This window comes from Pristis pectinata, chromosome 43 (assembly GCF_009764475.1).
Source record: "Pristis pectinata isolate sPriPec2 chromosome 43, sPriPec2.1.pri, whole genome shotgun sequence".
Taxonomy (NCBI): domain Eukaryota; kingdom Metazoa; phylum Chordata; class Chondrichthyes; order Rhinopristiformes; family Pristidae; genus Pristis; species Pristis pectinata.
This window is the reverse complement of record NC_067446.1, coordinates 2,632,649-2,658,710: the sequence shown is the minus strand read 5'-3', so window position 1 is coordinate 2,658,710 and position 26,062 is coordinate 2,632,649. Positions and strand designations below refer to the sequence as shown.

The 26,062-nt window shown below is 62.1% G+C and overlaps 2 protein-coding genes across 2 annotated transcripts in view; both read left to right on the top strand.

Annotated features, from left to right (window-relative positions):
- The first annotated feature begins 589 nt into the window (after positions 1-589).
- Positions 590-5,488, top strand: LOC127566618 (semaphorin-3F-like). The gene is made up of 7 exons (XM_052009118.1): positions 590-826; positions 1,217-1,305; positions 2,186-2,227; positions 2,404-2,561; positions 3,024-3,091; positions 3,436-3,569; positions 4,577-5,488. Exons 1-7 carry the CDS (start codon positions 691-693, stop codon positions 4,856-4,858), a joined length of 909 nt encoding a protein of 302 aa, XP_051865078.1. The 5' UTR covers positions 590-690; the 3' UTR covers positions 4,859-5,488.
- Positions 5,489-12,294: 6,806 nt separating this feature from the next.
- slc38a5b (solute carrier family 38 member 5b) overlaps positions 12,295-26,062 on the top strand; it is a 36,324-nt gene continuing 22,556 nt past the window's right edge. Inside the window, exons 1-8 of the mRNA XM_052009080.1 lie at positions 12,295-12,559; positions 19,338-19,560; positions 20,191-20,275; positions 21,184-21,302; positions 21,973-22,046; positions 22,958-23,050; positions 23,621-23,702; positions 24,789-24,871. Coding sequence (XP_051865040.1) covers positions 19,460-19,560; positions 20,191-20,275; positions 21,184-21,302; positions 21,973-22,046; positions 22,958-23,050; positions 23,621-23,702; positions 24,789-24,871 — 637 coding nt within the window. The 5' untranslated portion in view covers positions 12,295-12,559; positions 19,338-19,459. The remainder of the gene's footprint in view (positions 12,560-19,337; positions 19,561-20,190; positions 20,276-21,183; positions 21,303-21,972; positions 22,047-22,957; positions 23,051-23,620; positions 23,703-24,788; positions 24,872-26,062) is intronic.

Below are 26,062 nucleotides of genomic sequence, written 5' to 3'. Positions count from 1 at the left end.
AATTAAACTAGTAATTATAAAAGCCTAACCTTCTCCCTACACAGTGCTCATCCCCCTCCATTTCCCTGCACGTCCTGAGAGCCTCTTAAATCCCTCTATCGTATCTGCCTCCACCCCCACCCCTGGCAGCACATTCCAGGCACCCACTACCCTCTGCATGGGAAAAACTTGCCCCGCTCACCTCCTTTGAACTTACCCCCCTCTCACCTTAAATGTACGCCCTCTGGTATCAGACATTTCGACCCTGGGGGGAGAAAGATACCGGTTGTCTGTGCCTCTTCCGATCTCCCCTCCGGAGAGAACAACCCAAGTCTGTCCGACCTCTCCTGATAGCTCGTGCCCTCTAATCCAGGCAGCGTCCTGGTGAACCTCTTCTGCACCCTCTCCAAAGCCCCCACACCCTTCCTGTAACGGGGGCGACCAGAACTGCGCGCGAGTCTCCAAAAGCGGCCTGGCCGAGGTTTCACTCGGTGACGCCGTCCTGTAATGGGGGAGGGTGCACGGTTTTGGATGGGAGGTTTCAGCAGGGAGGGTGGTGCGTTTGGTGTGGGAGGGGGGGTGAGGGTGAGGCAGGGGGGGCTGTCTGAACTGTTCCTCCCTCAGTGCGCAGGGGGTGCGTTCACGCCGGATGTGCGGACCACCAAGGACTACCAGGACGGGTTCCTCCAGTTCGCGCGCAGCCACCCGCTGATGTACAACGCGGTGCACCCCGAGCACGGTCGGCCCCTGGTCATCCGCACCAACGTGGGCTACAGGTTCACCGCCCTGGCCGTGGATCAGGTCGACGCGGTGGACGGGCGCTACGAGGTGCTGTTCCTTGGCACAGGTGGGCAGCGTGGGAGGGGGGAGCGCCGCGGGAGGGGCGGGGAGGGGGGGGGCGAGGAGGGACGGGCGGCGGGGAGGGGGCGGCGAGGAGGGAGCTTCGCTGAGTTACTCATCTAATAAGACAGGATTTAATTCCTCTTTTTAGAAGAGCCTGGGTGAGGATTTGTTATACGGTGCGAGATCGGGTAGTGTTGACATTCACCGGGACCAGGTTTGCCCTTGTACTGCAGGGCAGGCAGGCGATGAGGAGGAGGTTGTCAGTGCATCAGCCTGTACTACGAGAGGGTTTGAGCGCGGGAGCCGGGAATACCGGAGAGGGGAGGGTGATACCGTCTGGCCTCAAGCCTCCTGTCTTCTCTCCTACCCACCCCCCCCCGCCGCCCCCCCTCAGACTTGGGTACAGTCCAGAAGGTCGTGGTGGTGACGGATTCGAAGGGTAAACTGGAGGAGCTGACGCTGGAGGAGGTGCACGTTTTCCGGGTGAGCTGGGACTAGGAGCGGGATGTCTGCTCGGGTTCCCAGTTGGGATCGGTGTGACGCCAGCATTTATCGCCTGTCCCTGATGTGCCCCCTCGTGAAGGGGGTGGGGTGGGGGTTTAGGGTGAGCCGCCCCCACCCCCCCTCCCCCGAACCACCACTGTCCGTGTGGGGAAAGGGCTGTCGGGGGAGGGAGGGAGGGAGTTCCGGGATTTAGACCCGGCGCTGATGAAGGAATGTCGATAGATTTCCAATTCAGGGGAACCTGTGGGCGGTGGCGCTCCCCTGCGCCCGCCGCCCCCGGCGGGAGGGGCGGCGGGTTCGGGGGGTGCTGCCGGTGTAGACCCAGGCAGGTGGGGAGTGTCCCGTCACGCTCCTGACTTGTAGACGGGCAAGAGAGGTAATGTGGCGGATGTGGAGTGCATGGACTAACCCCACCCAGGCAAGTGGGGAGTGTCCCGTCACACTCCTGACCTGTAGATGGGGAACAAGTAATGTGGCGGATGTGGAGTGCATGGACTAACCCCACCTAGGCAAATGGGGAGTGTCCCGTCACACTCCTGACTTGTCGATTGGGGAAAGGCCTCGGGGTGTCAGGAGGTGAGTCACTCACCACAGGATCCCCACCCTCCGACCTGCTCCCTGCAGCCTCAGTGTGTGTGTGTGTGTGTGGCTGGTCCGGTTGAGTTTCTGGTCAGTGGTGACCCCCAGGGTGTTGAATTTTAATCTCAGTCAGAAGCGCCTTGAGTTAGAGAGAGATGGGGTGGGGTGGGGTGGGGGGGAGTTCAGCCGGGGTTCCTGCCCCCCATCCCTGCCCAGTGACCCCCGGGTTAGAGAGACACGATCTCACCTGAACTCTCTTGAACTCTCTCTGTGTTTCCAGACTCCTGCCGCGGTGAAGGACATCCGAATCTCCTCGAAACGAGTAAGGACGCGGGAACCAGGGTTGCCGTGGGGCGGGGAAGGATTCCTCAGCGAACTTCACCCCTCCCTCCCCGCCGCCCCTCCGTCCCACAGCTCTCCCTCGGCGCTCCCTCCTCGCCGCCTCTCCCCTCCCCACACCCCCCCCCCAACTGACGGTCTTCCTGCTCTGTCCCGCAGCAACAGCTATACGTCTCCTCGAGGGTCGGCGTTACGCAGCTCTCTCTCCACCGCTGCGCGCGCTACGGGCGCGGCTGCGCTGACTGCTGCCTGGCACGCGACCCCTACTGCGCCTGGGACGGGGAGACGTGTTCCCGGTACACGCCGGCCGTGAAACGGTGGGTCCCGCCCCGCCGGGGGAGGGATTGGGGGGTGGGGAGGGGTCAGCGAGAGGAGGGACGAGAGGGGGAGGGTGTGGGGCGTAGGAGAGCGGGAGGGGAAGGGTCAGGGGGGAGGGATGGAGGGAGGAGGGGTCAGGGGTGGAGGGACAGAGGTGGGGAGGAGTCAGGGATGGACAGAGGAGTCGAGGGGAGGGTCTCGGGGGGTGGGGAAGAGTCGGGGCAGGGCCTGAGCGAGGAGGGGGGTCAGGTGGAGGGACGGAGGGAAGAGGGATCAGTGGGGAGGGACGGGAGTTGGGGAGGGAGCGCGGAGGAGGGGGAGATCGAGTGTCAGTGGTGGGGAAATCGAGGGACGAGGGGAAATTGAGGGACGGAGGGAGATAGCGAAGGTTGGAGGCAATGTGCACTCACCTGCCGCCCCCTCACCTCCCCCCCCCCCCCACCTCCCGCTCTTCCCCACAGTCGGAGAAGACGACAAGACGTCAGGAACGGTGACCCCATCCGGCAGTGCCAGGGACATCACATGAAAGGTATAGGGGCTCGAAACGCCCTCCGTCACTTGTGGGGAAGGAAAATTATCCCATCGCAGAGACGGGAACCGTGCGCGGTGCTGCCGGCGTGGGTCCGACCCAGGGGGACACGGAGACGGGAACCGTGCGCGGTGCTGCCGGCGTGGGTCCGACCCAGGGGGACACGGAGACGGGAACCGTGCGCGGTGCTGCCGGCGTGGGTCCGACCCAGGGGGACACGGAGACGGGAACCGTGCGCGGTGCTGCCGGTGTGCGTTTCGTTATTCCGCCCTGGAGCGAGAGTGAGAGGTTGCTTTTCTGGGGAGTTGGGAGCTGCCGGTGACCGGGGTTGTCTGTGCCCGCAGTGGGGAGGCTGGAGTCGAACACGGTACAGTTCGGTGTGGAAGGAAGTAGCACGTTCCTCGAGTGCCAGCCACGGTCGCCCAGGGCCAGCACCAAATGGTTGGTGCAGCGTACTCCCTCTTCCCGACGGAAACTGGTACATAGCCTTCGGATTTAAACACGGGAGGGGCGGTGAGGAGGGAGCGCCGCGCTGTGGGAGGGGCGGTGAGGAGGGAGCGCCGCGCTGTGGGAGGGGCGGTGAGGAGGGAGCGCCGCGCTGTGGGATGGGTGTCTGAGAGACAGTGTGTATGTGTGAGACAGTGTGTGTGTCTATGTGTCCACATGTGTGTCCCCGTGTGTGTGTCCTTGCATGTGTGTCAGTGTGTGTTCCCAAGTGTGTGTGTCCCGTGTGTCCGAGTGTGTGTCCCTGTGTGTCTCTGTGTCAGTGTGTGTGTTCCTGAGTGCGTCCCCCCCGTGTGTGTGTGTCCCTGTGTGTCTCTGTGTCAGTGTGTGTGTGTGTGTGTGTGTGTCCGTGTACGTCTCTGTGTCAGTGTGTGTGTCCCCGAGTGTGTGTCCCCCTGTCTGTGTGTGTGTCCCTGTGTGTGTGTGTTAGTGTGTGTCTCTGTGTCAGTGTGTGTGTCCCAGTGTGTCCCACCCGTGTGTGTGTGTCCCTGTGTGTGTGTGTGTCAGTGTGTGTCTCTGTGTCAGTGTGTGTGTCCCAGAGTGTGTCCCACCCGTGTGTGTGTGTCCCTGTGTGTGTGTGTGTGTCCCTGTGTGTCCATGTGTGTCTCTGTGTCAGTGTGTGTGTCCCCGAGTGTGTGTCCTCCCATGTGTGTGTGTCCCTGTGTGTGTGTCCGTGTGTGTCTCTGTGTCAGTGTGTGTGTCCCTGAGTGTGTGTCCTCCAGTGTGTGTGTGTGTGTGTGTCCGTGTGTGTCTCTGTGTCAGTGTGTCCCCGAGTGTGTGTCCTCCCGTGTGTGTGTGTGTGTGTCCCTGTGTGTCCCTGTGTCAGTGTGTGTCTGTGTCAGTGTGTGTGTCCCCGAGTGTGTCCCCCCTGTGTGTGTGTGTGTGTGTGTGTCCGAGTGTCTCTCCGTGGGGTGGGCTCCCCCCAGCTGTGACCGGTGCAGTTTCGGTAACGGGCTGCCTGTCCGTTCCCTAACCCCACAGCTCCGGCGGGACCCGCGGTTGGTGAGCACGGACCAGGGGCTGCTGCTCCGAGCGTTGGAACCGAGAGACGCCGCCATTTACCACTGCGTCACCACGGAGAACGGCTTCAGCCAGACGGTGGCACGCCTGGACCTGCGGGTGCTGGGCCCGGCGGTGCTGGGGGTCCCAGTGGTCCCGGGGACAGACCCCCACACCCACCTCCTGGACGGACCCGCCATCGACCGCTACTGCCAGGGCTACTGGCAGGGTCTGAGGGGCAACGGTCGGGGGCCCAGGGGCTGAGGGGCTGCCCCCCGAGGGGTGGGGGGGGGAAGGGAGGGGACTAGGGTGTCCCCCGCATCCACTCACCCCCACCCCCAACACGTCCACGGAGCAGCCCAGTGACTGGGGCCTGCGGGGGGGATGTTCGACTGCGGTGTGCGTCACACTGGGGGCTCGAGCTCTCCTGAGGCACAACTGGGAGGGGGCAGGGTGCTGGTCTGTATCTCCTCCTCTCTGTGTGTCTCTCCCTTTGTGTGTGTGTGTCTCTCCCCCCTCTCTCTCCCTCAATCCCCCTCTCCCTCTCCCCCCCTCCCCCTCTCACTCTCCTCCCTCTATCTCTCTACCCGCCTCCCTCTCCCCCCTCCCATTTACCCATTAACCCAACACTCCAGGTCAGCCCTGTGTTTGCTGCTGGTGGGATCTTGCCGTGCAGTCAGCTGTAACCGGCGGGACTGTGGGGGAACAGGGCAGCAAGGGGCGTCGGGAGGTGCCGTGGGCGGGGTCGGGTACAGAGGGGGCCCGGTTTACCGCCCCCATTGTCCGAGGGCTCGTTCTCACTCCCACCTTTCCCGGGAACCTCGCCCTCACCTCGAAGAATCCCGCCGGAGCAAACCGTTCATTAAATTAAGTGGTTTTACTTCTACTGTTGAAGTTTCTGGTGTCGACTGTGTGGTTCTCTGCTTGAGGGGAGGGGCTGAGGGTGCGGGAGGGGTTTGTGGACTCACACGGGAAACTTGGGAGGGTGGGGATCCTGCGGTGGGTGACTCACCTTCTGACACCCCAAGGCCTTACCCCCATCTACAAGCCAGGAGTGTGACGGGACACTCCCCACTCGCCTGGGTGGAGTTAGTCCATGCACTCCGCATCCGCCGCATTACCTGTCCCCATCTACAAGTCAGGAAAAGCTTCGGGACTGGGGAACAATCGGAGAATTGTCTTGGGAGCTCGGATCGGATCACGAGACGTCTCCCACTCCCTCAATCCACCCCCCTCCCCCCTCCGGCCGATGAATATATTTTCTTCTGCCAAAGCCCCCTGCGGGTCAGGTCATCCGATTCGGAGGGGGGTGGTGGTGGGAAAAGGGATCAATTGGATGAAAGGTCGGAGACTTCGGGATTCCGTTCCTGCCCTGGGATTTTGGGATTGGTGCGGCGTGTCCCACTCTGCCTCCGTCCCTGTGACTGAGCTCGCTCACCAGCACCGCACATCTTCGGAATGGCCTCCACCAGAGAGGCCCTTCGGCCCACTGAGTCTGTGCTAACCCTCAGCCGAAGCGTTGCGCCGATTCCCCTTCTATCCCCTGCAGATTCTACCCTTGGGGATTGGGTTTATTGCCCCTGACGGAGGATGTGAAGTTTGGTATTTGGTGGCTGCTGAAGAGTCCGAGACATTAAAATTTCTCCGAGTTACAAGAATAAATCTCAATAGCGCAAAATAGGAATAACGAGGGAGTGTTCACGGCCCATTCACCGAATCCGACGGCTGTCCCTGAATCGCTGAGTGTGGGTCTTCAGGCTCCTGTACCTCCTCCCCGATGGGCGTTCTCCCCGGTCTGATTGCTGCCCCGTGTGAAGGGGGGAGGGAACGTCCGGCTGCAGCAGGGAGGGGTTGAAGATGTCCTCAAACCGGTTTACAGGACCCGGCCAGGATCAACAACTACACCGGGGGTGGGGGGGGGGGGGGGGGTAGGAAATTAAATCCACAGACAACCTTCCCCCCACACGTATCAGTGGGATTGGGTCCAAACTGGAGTACCCGGGATAAATCCCCATGGTCAGTGTGCAAATTGCACACGAACACACACAGCCAGACACACACAGCCCCCCACGCGCGCACACACACAGCCACAGGTCAGGATCGAACCCAGGTCTCCGAGACAGCAGCTTTACTGTGCCACCTCTCCCCGGGTTTTCAGGGGAAGGTCACAGACCGTACCAGGACGCAGGGAGAGGCACGATTGTGGAAATGTCCATGTTTAACGCAGAAATCTCAATCAGAGGTGTCTTGAGGGAGGGAGGGGGGATCTTTTTGCCCCGAGGGGGGGTCCTGGAATGTGCAACGCGCCTCCTGAGGGGGTCTGGCGGAGTCAAGAGACCCTCACGACACCGAAGGAGTAGCCGGCCGAGGCGGGAAAGAGCACGGACTGGGGCACCGGGGAGCGGGAGGGGTGTGGATGGGGAGACGGCACGGTCTGTCTTGCTCCCCCGGCGAAGCGTGGCTCCCAAAACAAGACTTGCAGTCCAGCCGAAGTGAGGCGAGAGAGAAGGAAGAGGCTACTCCGCCCATCGCGGCTATCCTGCCCTTGAACGATTTACCGTTGAGGGCTCTGGAGGTTTGGTATTGGTTTATTATTGTCACTTGTACCGAGGTCCAGTGAAAAACTTGTCTTGCAAACCGATGGTACAGGTCAATTCATTACACAGTGCAGTTACATTGGGTTAGTACAGAGTGCATTGATGTAGTACAGGTAAAAACAATAACAGTACAGAGTAAAGTGTCACAGCTACAGAGAAAGTGCAGTGCAGGCAGACAATAAGGTGCAAGGGCCACGACGAGGGAGATTGTGAGGTCAAGAGTCCACCTTATCGTTCAATAGTCTTACAACAGCGGGGCAGAAGCCGTCCTTGAGCCTGGTGGGACGTGCTTTCAGGCTTTTGTATCTTCTGCCTGATGGGAGAGGGGTGAAGAGAGAATGTCTGGGGTGGGTGGGGGTCTCTGATTATGTCGGCTGCTTTCCCGAGGCAGCGGGAAGTGTAGACAGAGTCCGCGGAGGGCAGGCTGGTGTCCGTGACGCGCTGGGCCGTGTCCACGACTCTCTGCAGTTTCTTGCAGTCCCGGGCAGAGCAGTTAACGTACCAAGCCAGGATGCATCCGGATAGGATGCTTTCTGCAGTGCATCGGTAAAATATTGGGCAGAAGGGAGTAACGATCCCTTACAGGGATGAATGACGCCGAGGAATAAAGAAAAGCTCTTTGTCGGAAAACCTCCCGGAGATTGTGGAGGCAGGATTGGAGTTAGTCCATGCACTCCACATCCGCCACATTACCTCTCCCCCCGTCTACAGGTCAGGAGTGTGACGGGACACTCCCCACTCGGCTGGGTGGAGTTAGTCCATGCACTCCACATCCGCCGCATTACCTCTCCCCCCGTCTACAGGTCAGGAGTGTGACGGGACACTCCCCACTGGCCTGGGGGCGAGGGCGGCTCCAACGACTCTCGAGAAGCTCGACCCCGTCCGGGACAGAGCAGCCCGCTCGATCGACCCCCCCACCCACCCCCCGGAAACACTCCCTCCCTCCCTCCGCCACAATGGCCGCACCATCTACAGAACCCACCGTGGTCCCTCGCCCGGGGGCTGAACCCGCGCCCCCTCTCCCTCGGAGGGCAGCGGGGCGCAGGGGAGCACCACCCCACCCCGCCCCCCCCCCCACCCCCCGACTTGGAAACCTATCGCCCGTCCTCCACCGTCTCGGATTTCCCCGCACAAACCCAAAAGCTGCCGCACCTCCCCACCTGACCTCCTGATAAGTGGGGTTAATTGATTAAATGCCCCCCCAGGTGGTAAAGAAGGCGTACGGCATGTTTGCCTTCATTAGGCGAGGCACTGAGTCCAAGAGTCGGTAAGTTACGTTGCAGCTTTACAACACCTTAGGCCACATCTGGAGTATAGCATTCGGTTCTGGTCGCCCCCCCCCCCCCCCCATTACAGGAAGGGTGTGGGGGGCGGGGGGCTTTGGAGAGGGTGCGGGAGAGGTTCACCAGGACGCTGCCTGGATTAGAGGGTGTGAGCTATAAGGAGCGGCTGCATAAACCAGGGTTGCTTTCTCTGGAGGCGGATATAAGATTACGAGAGGCACAGATAGACAGCCAGTATCTTATGGCCACCCCAGGGTCAGAATATCTAACACCAGAGGGCGTGTATTTAAGGTGAGAGGGGGTGAGTTCTTTCTCCCCCCACAGAGAGCGGCGGGTGCCTGGAATGAGCTGCCAGGGGTGGGGGTGGAGGCAGACACGACAGAGGGGTGTAAGAGGCTGTCGGACGCGGAGGGAGGCGGACACACTGCGGGCAGGAGGGACCGGGGGCCGCCAGGCGTCGTCAGTTTAATGAGTTAGGCACAACATTGTGGGCCGAAGGGCCTGTCCCACATTGTTCGAAATTGCTACCTGTCCCCGCTCAACAATTTTGCAGGGGGAGGGAGGTGCTCACCCCGTCCCCACCCCCCGCCGGGACTCCGAGAGAGAAACTAACCCCAAGTCTGTCCGATTTCCTCGAATCCGGGCAGCATCCTGCTGAACCTATTCTACTCCCTCTCCAAAGCCTCTCTGTTCTTCCTGGAAGTAGATGGGGGTGGGGGGGGTGGGGGTGAGGTGAGAGGGTGGATGGGGGGTGGGGAGGGGGGATGGGGGGTGGGGGTGAGGTGGGAGGGTGGATGGGGGGGTGGGGAGGGGGGATGGGGGTCAGATGGGAGGGTGGATGGGGGGGGTGGGGAGGGGGGATGGGGGGTGGGGGTGAGGTGGGAGGGTGGATGGGGGGTGGGGAGGGGGGATGGGGGGTGGGGGTGAGGTGGGAGGGTGGATGGGGGGGTGGGGAGGGGGGATGGGGGTGAGGTGGGAGGGTGGATGGGGGGGGGGGGGGAGGCACCAGAACTGAAAGGGTCTCCACCCTGAAATGACAACAGTTCGTTTCCCTCCACAGACGCTGCCCGGCCTGCTGAGTTCCTCCAGCACTTTGTGAGTGTGTGTGAGTGTGAGAGAGTGTGGGTGTGAGTGTGAGAGAGTGTGGGTGTGAGTGTGAGAGAGTGTGGGTGTGAGTGAGTGTGTGTGTAAGAGTGCGAGTGTGTGTGTGAGAGTGTGAGAGAGTGTGTGTGTGAGTGTGTGTGTGTGTGTGAGTGCGAGTGTGAGAGTGAGTGTGAGAGTGTGGGTGTGAGTGTGTGTGAGTGTGTGTGTGTGAGAGAGTGTGAGTGTGTGTGTGAGTGTGAGTGTGAGCGTGTGGGTGTGAGTGTGTGTGAGTGCGAGAGTGTGTGTGTGAGAGTGTGTGAGAGTGTGAGTGTGTGCGAGTGTGAGTGTGTGAGTGTGAGAGTGTGTGAGTGTGTGTGTGAGTGCGAGTGTGAGAGTGAGTGTGAGAGTGTGGGTGTGAGTGTGTGTGAGTGTGTGTGAGTGCGAGTGTGAGAGTGTGTGTGAGTGTGAGAGTGTGTGAGTGAGTGTGTGTGAGTGTGTGTGAGTGCGAGTGTGAGAGTGTGTGTGAGTGTGTGTGAGAGTGTGTGAGTGTGTGTGTGAGAGTGTGTGTGAGTGTGAGTGTGTGTGAGAGTGTGTGAGTGTGTGTGAGTGCGAGTGTGAGAGTGTGAGTGTGAGAGTGTGTGAGTGAGTGTGTGTGAGTGCGAGTGTGAGAGTGTGGGTGTGAGTGTGTGTGAGTGTGTGTGAGTGCGAGTGTGAGAGTGTGTGTGAGTGTGTGTGAGAGTGTGTGAGTGTGTGTGAGTGCGAGTGTGAGAGTGTGTGTGTGAGTGCGAGTTTGAGTGTGGGTGTGAGTGTGTGTGAGTGCGAGTGTGGGTGTGAGTGTGTGTGAGTGCGAGTGTGTGTGTGAGTGTGTGTGAGAGTGTGTGAGTGTGTGTGAGTGCGAGTGTGAGAGTGTGTGTGAGTGTGAGAGTGTGTGAGTGAGAGTGAGTGCGAGAGTGAGAGTGTGTGTGTGTGTGAGAGTGTGTGAGTGTGTGTGTGAGAGTGAGTGTGAGAGTGTGAGTGTGTGTGAGAGTGTGAGTGTGTGTGAGTGCGAGTGTGAGAGTGTGAGTGCGAGAGTGAGTGTGTGAGTGTGAGAGTGTGTGAGTGAGTGTGAGTGTGTGTGAGAGTGTGTGTGAGTGTGAGTGAGTGTGTGTGTGAGTGTGAGCGTGTGTGTGAGTGTGAGTGAGTGTGTGTGTGAGTGTGAGCGTGAGAGTGTGGGTGTGAGTGTGAGTGTGTGTGTGTGAGTGTGAGAGTGTGGGTGTGAGTCTGTGTGAGTGTGTGTGAGTGTGTGTGAGAGTGTGTGAGTGTGTGTGAGAGTGTGAGTGCGAGTGTGAGTGAGTGTGAGAGTGTGGGTGTGAGTGTGTGCGAGTGTGAGAGTGTGTGTGAGTGTGAGTGTGTGTGAGAGAGTGTGTGTGAGTGCGAGTGTGAGAGTGTGTGTGAGTGTGAGTGTGAGTGCGAGAGTGAGTGTGTGAGTGAGTGTGAGTGTGTGTGAGTGTGTGAGTGTGAGTGAGTGTGTGTGTGAGTGTGAGTGAGTGTGTGTGTGAGTGTGAGTGTGTGGGTGTGAGTGTGAGTGTGTGAGTGTGAGAGTGTGGGTGTGAGTCTGTGTGAGAGTGTGTGAGTGTGTGTGAGAGTGTGTGAGTGTGTGAGTGCGAGTGTGAGAGTGTGGGTGTGAGTGTGTGCGAGTGTGAGAGTGTGTGTGTGTGAGTGTGAGAGTGTGTGAGAGAGTGCGAGTGCGAGAGTGAGTGTGAGTGTGGGTGTGAGTGAGTGTGTGTGAGAGTGTGTGAGTGAGTGTGAGTGAGTGCGAGTGCGAGAGTGAGTGTGGGTGTGAGTGTGAGTGTGTGTGAGAGTGTGTGAGTGAGTGTGAGTGAGTGCGAGAGTGAGTGTGAGTGTGGGTGTGAGTGTGTGTGAGAGTGTGTGAGTGAGTGTGAGTGAGTGCGAGTGCGAGAGTGAGTGTGGGTGTGAGTGTGAGTGTGTGTGAGTGCGAGTGTGAGTGTGAGTGTGGGTGTGAAAGAGTGTGTGAGTCGCTCCAGATCTGCAGCCGCCCGAGTCGAGCCTGATGCATCCGGAGCCTGGGACGCGGGTGGCGGGTGTGAGCGGGGGGGGTGTGAGCGGGGGGTGTGAGCGGGGGGTGTGAGCGGGGGGGGTGAGCGGGGGGGGGTGAGCGGGGGGGGGGGGGTGAGCGAGGGGGGTGTGTGAGTGGGGGGGGTGTGAGTGGGGGGGGGTGTGAGTGGGGGGGGTGAGCGGGGGGGTGGGCGAGGGGGGGAGTGAGGGGGGGGTGTTAGCGGGGGGTGCGAGCGGGGGGGGGGGGTGTGTGAGAGCGGGGGGGGGGTGAGCGGGGGGTGAGCGGGGGGGTTGAGCGGGGGGGGTGAGCGGGGGGGGGGTGGTGAGCAGGGGGGAGTGAGCGGGGGGGTGAGCGGGGGGGGGTGGTGAGTGGGGGGGGGGTGAGCGGGGGGGTTGAGCGGGGGGGTGAGCGGGGGGGTGTGAGCGGGGGGGTGGTGAGGGGGGGGGGGGTGTGAGCGGGGGGGGGTGAGGGAGGGTGAGCGGGGGGGGGTGTGAGCGGGGGGGGGGGGGGGGGGGGGGGGGGGGGGGGGGGGGGGGGGGGTGGTGGGGGGGGGGGGGGGGGGGGGTGAGGGGGGGGGTGGTGAGCGGGGGGGTGAGGGAGGGTGAGCGGGGGGGGTGGTGAGGGGGGGGTGAGGGGGGGGTGTGAGCGGGGCTCTCGGTGGGATCGGCCTCTGCAGGTCCCACAATGCAAAGTGGAGCCGGGCGGCCGGCGGAGCCAAGACTGATCTTCCAGAAGGAGGGTTGCGTCAGACAACCTGATGTAATCGGAAACGGTGTCGCCCTCAGTGCAGTCGGTGACTCTGCGAGTGCTCGCTACAGGGACGTGTGTGTGTGTGTCCCCTGGTGTGGCTTCGGACAGAGAATACACACACACACACACCCCCCCCCTCACACCCCGCTGTCGGAGCCCAGCGCCGCTGTCCCGGGACGGGACGGGACCCCGTTTTGTAAGTTTCCTGCTAAGCCAAAACTTTTCAAAAGTTTCCTCCCCAAACTTTGCCACCGGTTGCTGAAGGAGTTTCGCGACCACGTGTCAACCCCGGAGGCTCTGTTTCGAGTTTCAGGCTTCCCGTGGTTTGAGAGGGGGCTCCTTCCCCCTCCCCTCCCTCCCCCCCCCTCCCCACCTCCCCACCTCCCTCCCCCACTCCCTCCCCATCACTTCCCTTCCTCCCCTCCCTCCCTACCTCCCCCCTACTCCCCCCTCCCCTCCCTCCCCCCCCTCCCCCCTCTCCCCTCCCCCTCCCCTCCCCCCTCTCCCCTCCCCCTCCCCTCCCCCCTCTCCCCTCCCCCCTCCCCTCCCCCCTCTCCCCTCCCCCCTCCCCTCCCTCACCCCCACTCACCCCCCTCACTCCCCCCCTCTCCCCCTCCCTCCCTCACCCCCCCCACCTCACCCCCCCCCCCACCTCACCCCCCCCCCCTACCTCCAGCCGGCTGAAGAGTGAGTTCAATTCTTTTTCTCTGTTTTTGGGGGAGTTGATTTGTAAGCGGTGGGTGAGCTTGGATCCTGGTTCTTTTACTTCCGGCTGTGAGCTGGGATCGGACTGTGCTTCGGTGGGGGTGGGTCCCATATTCACCCCTCCCCCCGCACTACTGCCTTACACTCCCTCTTGCTCGGCCTCCCCCTCTCTCTCACACACAGAGACACGCAGTCACACACACACACACACACAGACACGCAGTCACACACACGCACACACAGACACGCAGTCACACACACACACACACAGACACGCAGTCACACACACGCACACACACACTCTCTCTCTCTCTCACACACACGTGCGCACACACACTCTCTCTCTCTCTCGCACACACACACACACGTGCGCACACACAGGTCTGAACTAGTTTTATGTCCCCAAAAAAGCATCAAAGCCCCTTCCCCTCAAATTCTGTCCTGTAACCCTTGGCCCCCCCGCCCCCACCCGTAAAGGTACAGAGGCCAACAGGCTTGCCCCCTCCCTGCCTGCTTCGGTGTGAGGGGAGAGGGGTTTGAGCGGAGAGGGACAGGACAGGGGTGACGGGAGGGGGGAACGGTTCTGAGCTTCAATAGTTTGCGGGGGGGGGGGAGCACAGGCCTTTGGTCATGGGGGGGTCTCCTTCCCTTCCCCCCCACCCCCTCCTTCCCTCCCCCCCCACCCCCTCCTTCCCTCCCTCTCACCCCCCTCCCTCCCTCTCACCCCCCTCCCTCCCTCTCACCCCCCTCCCCCCCCTCCCTCTCACCCCCTCCCCCCCCCCCTCCCCCCCCTCGCCTCCCGCCCTCTCGCCTCCCATCTCCCCGCTCTCTCTCCCCCCAACACTCCCCTGTTCTCTCTCCACGTCTCCCTGATCCCAACGTAAGGAGTGGGTGCCAGCGACCAGTGTGAATGTCACTGGAGGTCGATTTAGAGTCCGGGGTCGGGATTAGGGTTACAGCGAACAATCCGATTGGTGTTTCACGGGATCACTGTTCAGGGGATCAGGGTTCAAGTCGGGATGATGGGATGTCCAGCATGCGGGTGGCTTTCCGATCTGAAGTGGGGGGGCGGGGTGGAGGGGGGGAGATCAGAGCCGAAAGTGAAGGGAACGGCTGGCGGGATTCGGGATTTGGGAAGCTCGGATGGCGAGGGATATTCAGGCTGTGGTCAGGAGACGAGGTGGTGGGGTCAGGCGAGCCCATCGAGGACTGCAGGAGATTTTGGGAGCTGACTTTGAGGGAACAAGGTAGAACCGGCGAGGAGGGATCTTCCGAGATCCTACAAAGATATCCGGAGCAACAGGGTAACACGGGAGAGAACAGGTCGACGTTTGGAGCCACGGGATGGGCAAGATCTGGAGTGACTATTTCTCCTCTGCGTTTACTGTGGAGAGGGTCGTGCTGGCCTTCCTCATTCCAGTTAACGGAGACGTCTCGGAAGGTCTCATAAGTTGAGGGATCGAGTTTAAGAGCCGCGAGGTAATGATGCAGCTCTACAAAACTCTGGTCAGACCACACTTGAAGTACTGCGTCCAGTTCTGGTCGCATTATAGGAAGGATGTGGGAGAGTTGGAAAGGGTGCAGAGGAGATTTACCAGGATGCTGCCTGGTCTAGAGAGTATGCATTATGAGGAGAGACTGAGGGAGCTCGGGCTTTACTCTTTGGAGAGGAGGAGGATGAGAGGAGACATGATAGAGGTGTACAAAATATTAAGAGGAATAGATAGAGTGGACAGACAGCACCTCTTCCCAGGGCACCAATGCTCAATACAAGAGGGCACGGCTTTAAAGTAATGGGTGGGAAGTTCAAGGGAGATATCAGAGGGTTTTTCACCCAGAGAGTGGTTGGGGCGTGGAATGCGCTGCCTGGGGCGGTGCTGGAGGCAGGTACATTGGTCAAATTCAAGAGATTACTGGATAAGCATATGGAGGAATTTAAAATAGAGGGATATGTGGGAGGAAGGGGTTAGATAGTCTTAGGCGAGGTTTAAAGATTGGCACAACATTGTGGGCCGAAGGGCCTGTATTGTGCTGTACTGTTCTATGTATCTGCATTACAAAAGCGGAGCTGTTGGTGGTCTCGAGGGTGGAGCGGGACCCCCAGGGCGTATCCTGGGAGATGGCGGGAAGAAATGGCCGGGACGCTGTCGGAGGTGTCCGCAGTACAGCTGGCGAGGTACTGGAGGGCGGACGATGCCCCGCCGTTATTTCGGAAGGGTAGCAAGGATGAGCTGGAGGTCTACAGGCCGGGTGAGCTCGCTGTCTGTGCTGGGCGAAGGGTTCTCTGAGGGACAGGATCTACCAGCTTCTGGTGAGGCAGAGACTCATTGAGGATAGTCAGCATGGCATTGTGTTCATGGGGGAAATTGTGCCTCGTGGATTTTTGTTTTGAAGAGATGACCGAGTGGATCGATGAGGGTGGGGCAGGAGATGTGATGTACACAGGCTTCAGCAAGGGCTTTGACGAGGTCCCAGGTGATAGGCTGGTTCGGGCTGGATCCAGGGCGAGCTAGCCAATTGGATTCATCTTTGGCTTGGCGGTAGGAGTCAGAGGGTGGGAGTGGAGGGTTGTTTCTCAGACTGGAGGACGGTGACCAGCAGTGTGCCCCAGAGCTCGGTGCTGGGTCCCCTGCTGTCTCACCATCTATGTTAACCAACGTGGCGAGTAAGTTCACATGTGCTGCCAAGTTTGGCGGTGCGGCGGGCAGCAAGGAAGGCGTTTGGCACACTGGCCTTTGTCGGTCGGGTTACAGCTGTACAGGAGTCCGCACTCGGAGTGTTGGGTGCAGTTCTGGTCACCCAGCTTACAGGAAGGACGTCACTAAGCTGGAGAGGGTGCGGGAAAGATTCACCGGGACGTTCCCGGGACTGGAGGGCTCGAGGTATAAGGAGAGGCTGGGACTGTTCTCCCCGGAGCGGAGGAGGCTGAGGGGTGACCTTATGGAGGTTTATAACATCATGCAGGACGTAGGTAAGGTGGGCGGCCACCGTCTTTCACTCACCCCCCCCCCCCCCCCCCCCGGGTCGGGGAGTCTAAAACTAGAGGGCATGGGTTTACGGTGAGAGGGGGAAGGGGAAATGAGGGGCAACTTCTTCACACAGAGGGTATTGGTTTATTACTGTCACTTGTACCGAGGTCCAGTGAAAAACTTGTCTTGCAAACCGATGGTACAGGTCAATTCATTACACAGTGCAGTTACATTGGGTTAGTACAGAGTGCATTGATGTAGTACAGGTAAAAACAATAACAGTACAGAGTAAAGTGTCACAGCTACAGAGAAAGTGCAGTGCAATAAGGTGCAAGGTCACAACAAGGTAGATCGTGAGGTCAGAGTCCATCTCATTGTATAAGGGAACCGTGCAGTAGTCTTATCACAGTGGGGTAGAAGCTGTCCTTGAGCCTGCTGGTACGTGCCCTCAGGCTCCTGTATCTTCTACCTGATGGGAGAGGAGAGAAGAGAGAATGTCCTGGGTGGGTGGGGTCTTTGATTATGTCGGCTGCTTCACCAAGACAGCGAGAGGTAAAGACAGAGTCCATGGAGGGGAGGCTGGTGTCCGTGATGTGCTGCGCTGTGTCCACAACTCTGCAGTTTCTTGCGGTCCTGGGCAGAGCAGTTGCCGTACCGAGCCGTGATGCATCCGGACAGGATGCTTTCTGTGGTGCATCAGTAAAAGTTAGTGAGAGTCAAAGGGGACAAACCGAATTTCTTTAGCATCCTGAGGAAGTAGAGGCACTGGTGAGCTTTCTTGGCCGTGACGTCTACGTGATTTGACCAGGACAGGCTGTTGATGATGTTCACTCCCAGGAACTTGGACAGGTCTGACACTGTATAACACCGGGGTACAGTACCGGTGGGGATGGGTCTGTCACTGTATAACACCGGGGTACAGTACCGGTGGGGACGGGACCAGTGGGGACAGGTCCGTCACTGTATAACACCGGGGTACAGTACCAGTGGGGACGGGTCCGTCGCTGTGTAACACCAGGGTGCGGTACCAGTGGGGACGGGTCCGTCACTATGCTGTTGAATTGAGAGACGGCTGTTTTCGTACATCGCTCGCTGAGAGGGGCAGGTCTGGCTTGCACCCTGCCGTGGATCATGTAGTGCACACTTACCTACGTTGGCTGTGACGTTGAGTACAAGTGTTCGGACCATCCTGTTACAGCTGGGCAGAACGTTGATCCCACCGCACGGATCTGCTCGCTGCGGTGTGGGAGACCAGCGAGGACCGTCAAGGGTGCAGGAATGGCTCCCAACAACTTTACCCGGACAGGAGGGCCTGCATATTTGGCAGGCGGGCTGGGACTGTGTACCCTGGGGTGGAGGAGGCTGATGGGTGCTGTTGTGGACGTTAATTAAGTCATGACAGCCATCCACGGGGTGAATTGTCACCATCTTCCACCCAGGGTAGAGGAGAGGGAAGAGAGAGAGGGGCAGAGAGTTCAGTGCCGTTAACAAACGAGCCCTCAGTAATCTTCAACAAGACGAACAAACCTAATTTAAACTGAGCAACAAAAATAGAGATTTAGGGCTTTAATCCAGTTATTGAAATGAATAAACAAAGGTTTATCGAGAATTAAATTCATCGGAGTTTGCTGCTACTCATCCAGTTATAAATAGAAGCCAGATAACCGTTCTAATGTTCATGTACTCAGCAGTCGGAGAGAGCAGTGTGTGTTTTATTTGAATGTGCTGGCACTCTCTGATAGTGTGGAGGGAGCCTCACCTTGTGTCTGACCCCGGGAGTGTGTGACGGGACGGTGCGGAGGGAGCCTCACCTTGTGTCTGACCCCGGGAGTGTGTGACGGGACGGTGCGGAGGGAGCCTCACCTTGTGTCTGACCCCGGGAGTGTGTGACGGGACGGTGCGGAGGGAGCCTCACCCTGTGTGTCTGACCCCGGGAGTGTGTGACGGGACGGTGCGGAGGGAGCCTCACCCTGTGTGTCTGACCCCGGGAGTGTGTGACGGGACGGTGCGGAGGGAGCCTCACCCTGTGTGTCTGACCCCGGGAGTGTGTGACGGGACGGTGCGGAGGGAGCCTCACCCTGTGTGTCTGACCCCGGGAGTGTGTGACGGGACGGTGCGGAGGGAGCTTCACCCAGGTCTGGCATTGGCTGTCGACCTGTCAATCAATCTTGTCCCCTCCCTACAGTCCTTGACCTGTGTTCCTTCCTCCTCCCTCCCCATGTCTCTCCTGGGGAGATGTCCCTTCTTGGGATTTCCCAGGAAGTAACAAAGCTGCAGGAAATGTTGGAAAGCTCCCTCCACCCCCCTCCCTCCCTGCCCCCCCCCCCGCCAACCCCTTCCTCCCTCCCTCCCCCTCTCCCCAACCCCTCCCCCTCTCCCCTTCTCTGCCTCCCATCCCCTCCCCTCCACCCCCTCACCGTCCCTCCCTCCCTCCCTCCCTCTCTGACTCCCTCTCCGCCCCCTCCCTCCTCTGCACCTCTCCACGCCCCCCCAACCCTCTCCCCCCTCCCTCCCCTCTCCGTCCCCCTCTCTCCACCCCTCCCGCAGCGCGGTGCAGAGACAGGGAAGGGTTTACGAGCCGGAGGGGGTCACAGAGACGAGGAGGGGTGTAGGGGTCGGAGGGGGTCACAGAGACGAGGAGGGGTGTAGGGGCCAGAGGGGGTCACAGAGACGGGGAGGGGTGTAGGGGCCGGAGGGGGTCACAGAGACGAGGAGGGGTGTAGGGGCCGGAGGGGGTCACAGAGACGGGGAGGGGTGTAGGGGCCGGAGGGGGTCACAGAGACGGGGAGGGGTGTAGGGGCCGGAGGGGGTCACAGAGACGGGGAGGGGTGTAGGGGCCGGAGGGGGTCACAGAGACGGGGAGGGGTGTAGGGGCCGGAGGGGGTCACAGAGACGGGGAGGGGTGTAGGGGCCGGAGGGGGTCACAGAGACGGGGAGGGGTGTAGGGGCCGGAGGGGGTCACAGAGACGGGGAGGGGTGTAGGGGCCGGAGGGGGTCACAGAGACGGGGGAGGGGTGTAGGGGCCGGAGGGGGTCACAGAGACGGGGAGGGGTGTAGGGGCCGGAGGGGGTCACAGAGACGGGGAGGGGTGTAGGGGCCGGAGGGGGTCACAGAGACGGGGAGGGGTGTAGGGGCCGGAGGGGGTCACAGAGACGGGGAGGGGTGTAGGGGCCGGAGGGGGTCACAGAGACGGGGAGGGGTGTAGGGGCCGGAGGGGGGTCACAGAGACGGGGAGGGGTGTAGGGCCCGGAATATGGGATATCGACACACCGTAACCCCTGTTCCTCCCTCTCTCGCCAGGCTCCGTCAGAATTTCCGTCGATCCCTGCCCGCTCCTAACTGCTGCCTCCCGCCTCCCAACGAGGACCTCAGCTGTTGAATCCCGGTGGGAACACCGGAAGTGAGGTGACTGCCGAGCCGGAATGGAGATGGAAAGGCTGTCCTGGGAGGAGGAGGCGGAGGGTGCAGGGAACCCGGACAGTGAGAGCATGCTGACCAACGAGAAGCTTATCTTCGCAGACAGGTGAGTCCGGAGACCGTCTCCCGCTTGGCACCGGGGATCCGTGTCCCCCTGGGTCAGACCCACACCGGGAGCACCGTGCATGGTTCCCGTCTCTGTATCCCTGGGTGGGACGGTGCGGAGGGAGCTTCACCCTGTGTCTGACCCCGGGAGTGTGTGATGGGATGGTGCGGAGGGAGCTTCACCCTGTGTCTGACCCCGGGAGTGTGTGACGGGACGGTTTGGAGGGAGCTTCACTCTGTGTCTGACCCCGGGAGTATGTGACGGGACGGTGCGGAGGGAGCCTCACCCTGTGTCTGACCCCGGGAGTGTGTGACGGGACGGTTTGGAGGGAGCCTCACCGTGTCTGACCCCGGGAGTGTGTGACGGGACGGTGCGGAGGGAGCTTCACCCTATGTCTGACCCTGGGAGTGTGTGACGGGACGGTGCGGAGGGAGCCTCACCCTGTGTCTGACCCCGGGAGTGTGTGACGGGACGGTGCGGAGGGAGCTTCACCCTGTGTCTGACCCCGGGAGTGTGTGACGGGACGGTGCGGAGGGAGCTTCACCCTGTGTCTGACCCTGGGAGTGTGTGACGGGACGGTGTGGAGGGAGCCTCACTCTGTGTCTGAGCTGTGTGTCCCTTGTTCCACAGCTATGAACCAGCAGAATCCACAACCGCAGAGTGCCAAGAGTTCCTGCCTCATTCCTCTGGGAAGAAACCAATCCAGTTCTCAGATGTAAGGAACCTCCTAATGTCCTGACACGTGGGCTTGAATATTATCTGGACTGTAGGTTGGATTTTCCAACTGAGGGAGAGTCTGTTATGTTGGGGATTCTCATTGGGGAAAAAGCCTCATGGTGGACACTCAGCAAGACTTTGTGAAGGGGAGGTCATGTCCTGACCTGACTGAGTGTTTTGGGGAGGTGACTGCTGAGGGTAGGGCAGTGAGTGTTGTCCACATGGTGTTTGTCAAGGTCCCTCACGGTCGGCTGATCCAGGAGATGAAGGTGCCCGGGATCCGCAGTGATTTGGGAGTTTGCATTCAGAATTACTTGCCCATAGAAGATGGAAGCTTGTGGTGGAGGGTGTTATACTGTGACCTGTGGTGTTCTGCAGGGATCGGTGCTGGGACCTCTGTTGTCGGTGATGTGTATAAATGCCTTGGATGAAAATGTGGGTGGGTGGGTTAGTCAGTTCACAGATGACACAGAGATTGGTGGGGTTGTGGACGGTGTAGAAGGCTGTCACAGGATACAGCAGGATGTAGATCAGTTACAGATCTGGGCAGAGAAGGGGCAGATGCAGTTTAATCCGGGCAGGTTTGCAAGAGGAAAGTGCAGAGTTAGGGGTGGGGCCCCACCAGCACTGACGTGGAGAGGAGTCCAAACCCGTCGCTCGCTAAGAGTGGCCAGGGTGGTGACCAGGGTGAATGGGGTCGGGGGTTGGCGGAGGGGGGGGGGGGGGGGGGGGGGGGGGGGGGGGGGTCGTTGAGAGCGGCCGGGGTGGTGCGGAGGGCGAATGGGGTCGGGGTCGGTGGGGGCGTTGAGCGCGGCCGGGGCCGTGTAACTGGCGCGGGTGCCGTGAGGAGTTGCAGCTGTGGGTCCCGGGCACTGACGGATCCTCTGGTCCCCCCTCCCTCCGCAGCAGTTCGAGGGGAAGACTTCGTTCGGAATGTCTGTCTTCAACCTCAGTAACGCCATCATGGGCAGCGGGGTCCTGGGGCTCGCCTACGCCATGTCCAACACCGGGGTTGTGCTCTTTGTGTGAGTGTCCGCCGTCGGGGCTGGGCCGCGGGGATGGCCGGGGAGTTACGGTTGGTTGGGGGGGGGGGAGGGGGGGTGGGTGGCTGGTCAAATGGGCGGTGGGTCGTCCCGCGGTGACTCACTGTCAGTGGGTCCCATTTGGCACCAGTCACGATGGTTGGTCGAAATCATGATGACATCACTGGGACCCCCCACCCCCATCCCCTCCACTTTGGGGGGCCTCTTCCCCTCTTCTTTGCAGCCCCCCCCCCCCCCACCCCATGTGAGAGGGAATCTAGGAGCCACTGCGAGGGTCCCCGGGGAAGGGGAGAGACCCCGGGTGCCGGGACGGTGGTGGGGAGGGGCCAGGGATTTGGGGGTGGTTTCTCGGGTAGGGGTCGTGGTCAGGGGTGTCTCGGGTTGGGGGTGGGGTCAGGGTGTCTCAGGCTGGGGTCGGGGTGTCTCGGGCAGGGGTGGGGGGGGGGTCGGGCTGTCTCGGGCGGGGGTCAGGGTGTCTCGGGCGGGGCCGGGGGGGGGTCGGGGTGTCTCGGGCATGGGTTGGGGTGTCTCGGCGGGGCCGGGGGGGTGGGGGTGTCTCGGGGGGGGGGGGTGGGGGTGTCTCGGGCGGGGCGGGGGGGGGTGGGGGTGTCTCGGGCGGGGCAGTGACGTGCCGTGGGTTCTGTCCCCACAGAGTGCTGCTGGTGTGCATTGCCCTGCTGTCTGCATACTCCATACACCTGCTGCTCAAATCCGCTGGCTTCGTCGGTGAGTGTGCTCCCCCCTCCCTCGCCCCAACTCCCCCGCGTACCCCCTCCCCCCACCCCCCCACCCCTTCCCATTCCGTCCCCTCCCCTCCCCTCCCCTCCCCTCCCCTCCTCTGTCGCACACCCCCTCCCCTCCCCTCCCCTCCCCACATGTCCCCCTCCCCCTCCCCTCCCCTCCCCTCCTCTGTCGCACACCCCCTCCCCTCCCCTCCCCACATGTCCCCCTCCCCCTCCCCTCCCCTCCCCTCCTCTGTCGCACACCCCCTCCCCTCCCCACGTCCCCCTCCCCCTCCCCTCCCCTCCCCTCCTCTGTCGCACACCCCCTCCCCTCCCCTCCCCACATGTCCCCCTCCCCCTCCCCTCCCCTCCCCACCTCTGTCCCACACCCCCTCCCCACCCCTCCCCTCCCCACCTCTGTCCCACACCCCCTCCCCACCCCTCCCCTCCCCACCTCTGTCCCACACCCCCTCCCCTCCTCACCCCTCCCCTCCCACCTCTGTCCCACACCCCTCCCCTCCCCTCCCACCTCTGTCCCACACCCCCTCCCCTCCCCTCCCCACCTCTGTCCCACACCCCCTCCCCTCCCCACCTCTGTTCCACCCCCCCTCCCCTCCCCACCTGTCCCCATCCTCCCCCCCCCCCCCCCCCCCCCCGCCAAAGACTCTGCCTCATTCCGACGTCGAGGTGAGCTGTTCCCTCGGAACGAGCGAATTCCCGGGAATGTTCTTGGGGCGGGGGGGGGGGGGGACCCAGCCCCCGTCGGCGGGAGGGGTCATCGTCCGCGATTCCCGACGCCCTTGTCGCCGTCCCGCTGGCCGACGGCGGCGCGAACCCCTTGGCTCCGGGGAGGGAACGCCGCGGGAGGGAGAGGGTTCCCCCGGGATTCGCTCCCCATTTCCTTGCCTCTTCCAGGGATCCGGGCCTACGAACAGCTGGGCCTGAAAGCCTTCGGACAACCGGGAAAGGTGGTGGCCGCTGTTGTCATCTCCCTGCACAACATCGGAGGTGAGGGGCGTCGGATGGGGGTCCGTGGGGGAGACCGCTCCCCCCGTCGCCTGTTCTCCTAACCCTTCCCACTCCGCTCCGATTCCGACTGGGATCGAGTGCCTGTGGAAGGGGTTGGGGGACGAGGCGGCAGTGGGTTGGGGGAACGGTGTGGGGGGCCGGGGCGGGTGGATGAGGGAGATGGAGGTTGGGGGGGGGTGGGGGGAACAGAGGTGGGAGGGTTGGGGGTCGGAAGGGATTGAGGGTGTGGCCCAAGTTGGCAGGGAAGGTATCCAGGGAAGGCGGGGGTGGGGGGGGCGCGATGTTGGGATGGAAGGGGGCGAGTGGGAGTGGGAGGGGGGCAGAGACACCGAGGGGGTGGGGGGCAGCTGGGGCTGAGCTCTGGACCCGGGGCGGTGGGTTCGAAACCCACCCTGGGGCCTCGGGAGGAAAACGTTTAGAAATTAAATGAACTCAGGAATAAATACTTTCTCTCCCCGTCCCCCCTCCCCCGTCCCCCCTCCCCGTCCCCCCTCCTCGTCCTCCCTCCCCCCCTCCCCCCTCTCTCCCCTCCACTCCCCCGCCCCCCAGCCATGTCCAGTTACCTGTACATAGTGAAGTACGAGCTGCCGCTGGTTATTCAGACGTTTCTCCAGCTGCAGGAGAACAACGGGTAGGTGGTCATCCCCCACCCCCCACCCCAAACACCCCCACCACCCCCACCCCCACCCCACTCCCCCTCCCTCCCCCCCGGGTCTGCAGGACCTGCTTGTGGGACGAGGAAGGGGTTGGTGAGGAGGGAGCGTCGCGGGAGGGGAGGGGAGTTGGGTGGTGTGAGGGAGGGGGCTGTGTTTAGGGTGGGGGGTGTGAGAGGGGTCTGTGAGGTGAGGGGTGTGAGGGAGGGGTCTGTGTTTAGGGTGAGGGGTGTGAGGGAGGGGTCTGTGTTTGGGGTGAAGGTGTGAGGGAGGGGTCTGTGTTTAGGGTGAGGGTGTGAGGGAGGGGTCTGTGTTTGGGGTGGTGTGAGGGAGGGGTCTGTGGGGTGAGGGGTGTGAGGGAGGGGTCTGCTTAGGGTAGGGGGTGTGAGGGAGGGGTCTGTGTTGGGGTGGGGGGTGTGAGGGAGGGGTCTGTTTAGGGTGGGGGGTGTGAGGGAGGGGTCTGTGAGGGGTGTGAGGGAGGGGTCTGTGTTTAGGGTGGGGGGTGTGAGGGAGGGGTCTGTGTTTAGGGTGAGGGGTGTGAGGGAGGGGTCTGTTTAGGGTGAGGGGTGTGAGGGAGGGGTCTGTGTTTAGGGTGAGGGGTGTGAGGGAGGGGTCTGTGTTTAGGGTGGGGGGTGTGAGGGAGGGGTCTGTGTTTAGGGTGAGGGGTGTGAGGGAGGGGTCTGTTTAGGGTGAGGGGTGTGAGGGAGGGGTCTGTGTTTAGGGTGGGGGGTGTGAGGGAGGGGTCTGTGTTTAGGGTGAGGGGTGTGAGGGAGGGGTCTGTTTAGGGTGAGGGGTGTGAGGGAGGGGTCTGTGTTTAGGGTGGGGGGTGTGAGGGAGGGGTCTGTGTTTAGGGTGGGGGGTGTGAGGGAGGGGTCTGTTTAGGGTGAGGGGTGTGAGGGAGGGGTCTCTGGTTAGGGTGGGGGGTCTGTGTTGTGGGTCGGGGGTGTGAGGGAAGGGTCTGTTTCAGGGGTGGGGGGTGTGAGGGAGGCAGGGTGGGGGGGGGTGTGAGCATGGTCAGTAACCAGCCCCCATCTGCCCCCCCCCCCCCCGCCCTCCCGGTGCAGGATGTGGTACCTGGACGGCAAGATTTTGATCATCGGCGTCAGTGTGGTGGTCATCCTGCCCCTCGCCCTCATGAGGCAGCTCGGTGAGTCTGGGGACGGGGGAGGCGAGGAGGGGGCGCCGCGGGAGGGGAGGGGGCGCCGCGGGGGTGGAGGTGAGGAGGGGGCAGGTGAGGTAGGAGCACCGGGGGAGGGGGCTGCGGGAGGGGAGGGTGCTGTTTTCGTGCTGGGGCTCTCTGGGTCGAGGTCCCCCACCCCCACACCCCAGCACCCTAACCCCATCCCCACCCCCACACCCTACCCTCACCTCACCCCCAACACTCCACACCCCCCACACCCCACCCCACTCCACCCCCAACCATGCCCCACACCCCCACACCGTACCCCAACACCACACCCCCCACCCCCACTGTCCCCCACTCCACCCCACCCACAAACATGCCCCACCCCAAAACCCTACCCTCACCCAACCCCAACACCACCCCCCCACCCCCCAACACTCCACACCCCCCACACCCCACCCCACTCCACCCCCAACCATGCCCCACACCCCCACACCGTTCCCCCACCCCAAACCCTACCCTGACCCAACCCCAACACCACACCCCCCACCCCCACTGTCCCCCACCCCACCCCCAACCATGCCCCACACCCCCACACCGTTCCCCCACCCCAAACCCTACCCTGACCCAATCCCAACACCACCCCCCCCACCCCCACTGTCCCCCACTCCACCCCACCCCACCCCCAAACATGCCCCACCCCAAAACCCTACCCTCACCCAACCCCAACACCACACCCCCACCCCCCCAACACTCCACACCCCCCACCCCCCACCCCCACTGTCCCCCACTCCACCCCCCCCACCCCCACACCGTTCCCCCACACCCTGCCCCCACCCCACCCCCACACCCCCCACCGGTCCCCCACAACCTACCCCCACACCCCCCACACCCCATGCCCAACACCACACTGATTCCCCCCCCCCCCACCCCCCCACCCCCCACCGGTCCCCCAGGGTCCAGACTGACGACACTGAAGGTATCAGGATTCACTGTGGCCCCAAAGTGGTTGAGGACCCTGCCCCCCCACCCCACGGCCCCCCCCCCCCCACGGCCCCCCCCCCCCCCCAGCGGCAACTGGAATGCAGGAAGCCGCAGAGAGGGGTGGGCCCATCAATGATCCCACCGTCCGGGCCGTGCCGTCTTCCCCCTCCCTCTCCGCTCTCCACCCCCCCCCACCACCCCCCTCGATGGGGGGTTTCAGCCCGAAACGTC

Bases quoted from the DNA above. Each gene is read 5' to 3' on its own strand.
- LOC127566618 (XM_052009118.1), top strand. From the start codon at position 691: ATGTACAACGCGGTGCACCCCGAGCACGGTCGGCCCCTGGTCATCCGC. The intron at 2,228-2,403 runs GTAAGGACGCGG...TCTGTCCCGCAG, and splicing joins TCCGAATCTCCTCGAAACGA to CAACAGCTATACGTCTCCTC. The intron at 3,570-4,576 runs GTACATAGCCTT...CTAACCCCACAG, and splicing joins CCTCTTCCCGACGGAAACTG to CTCCGGCGGGACCCGCGGTT.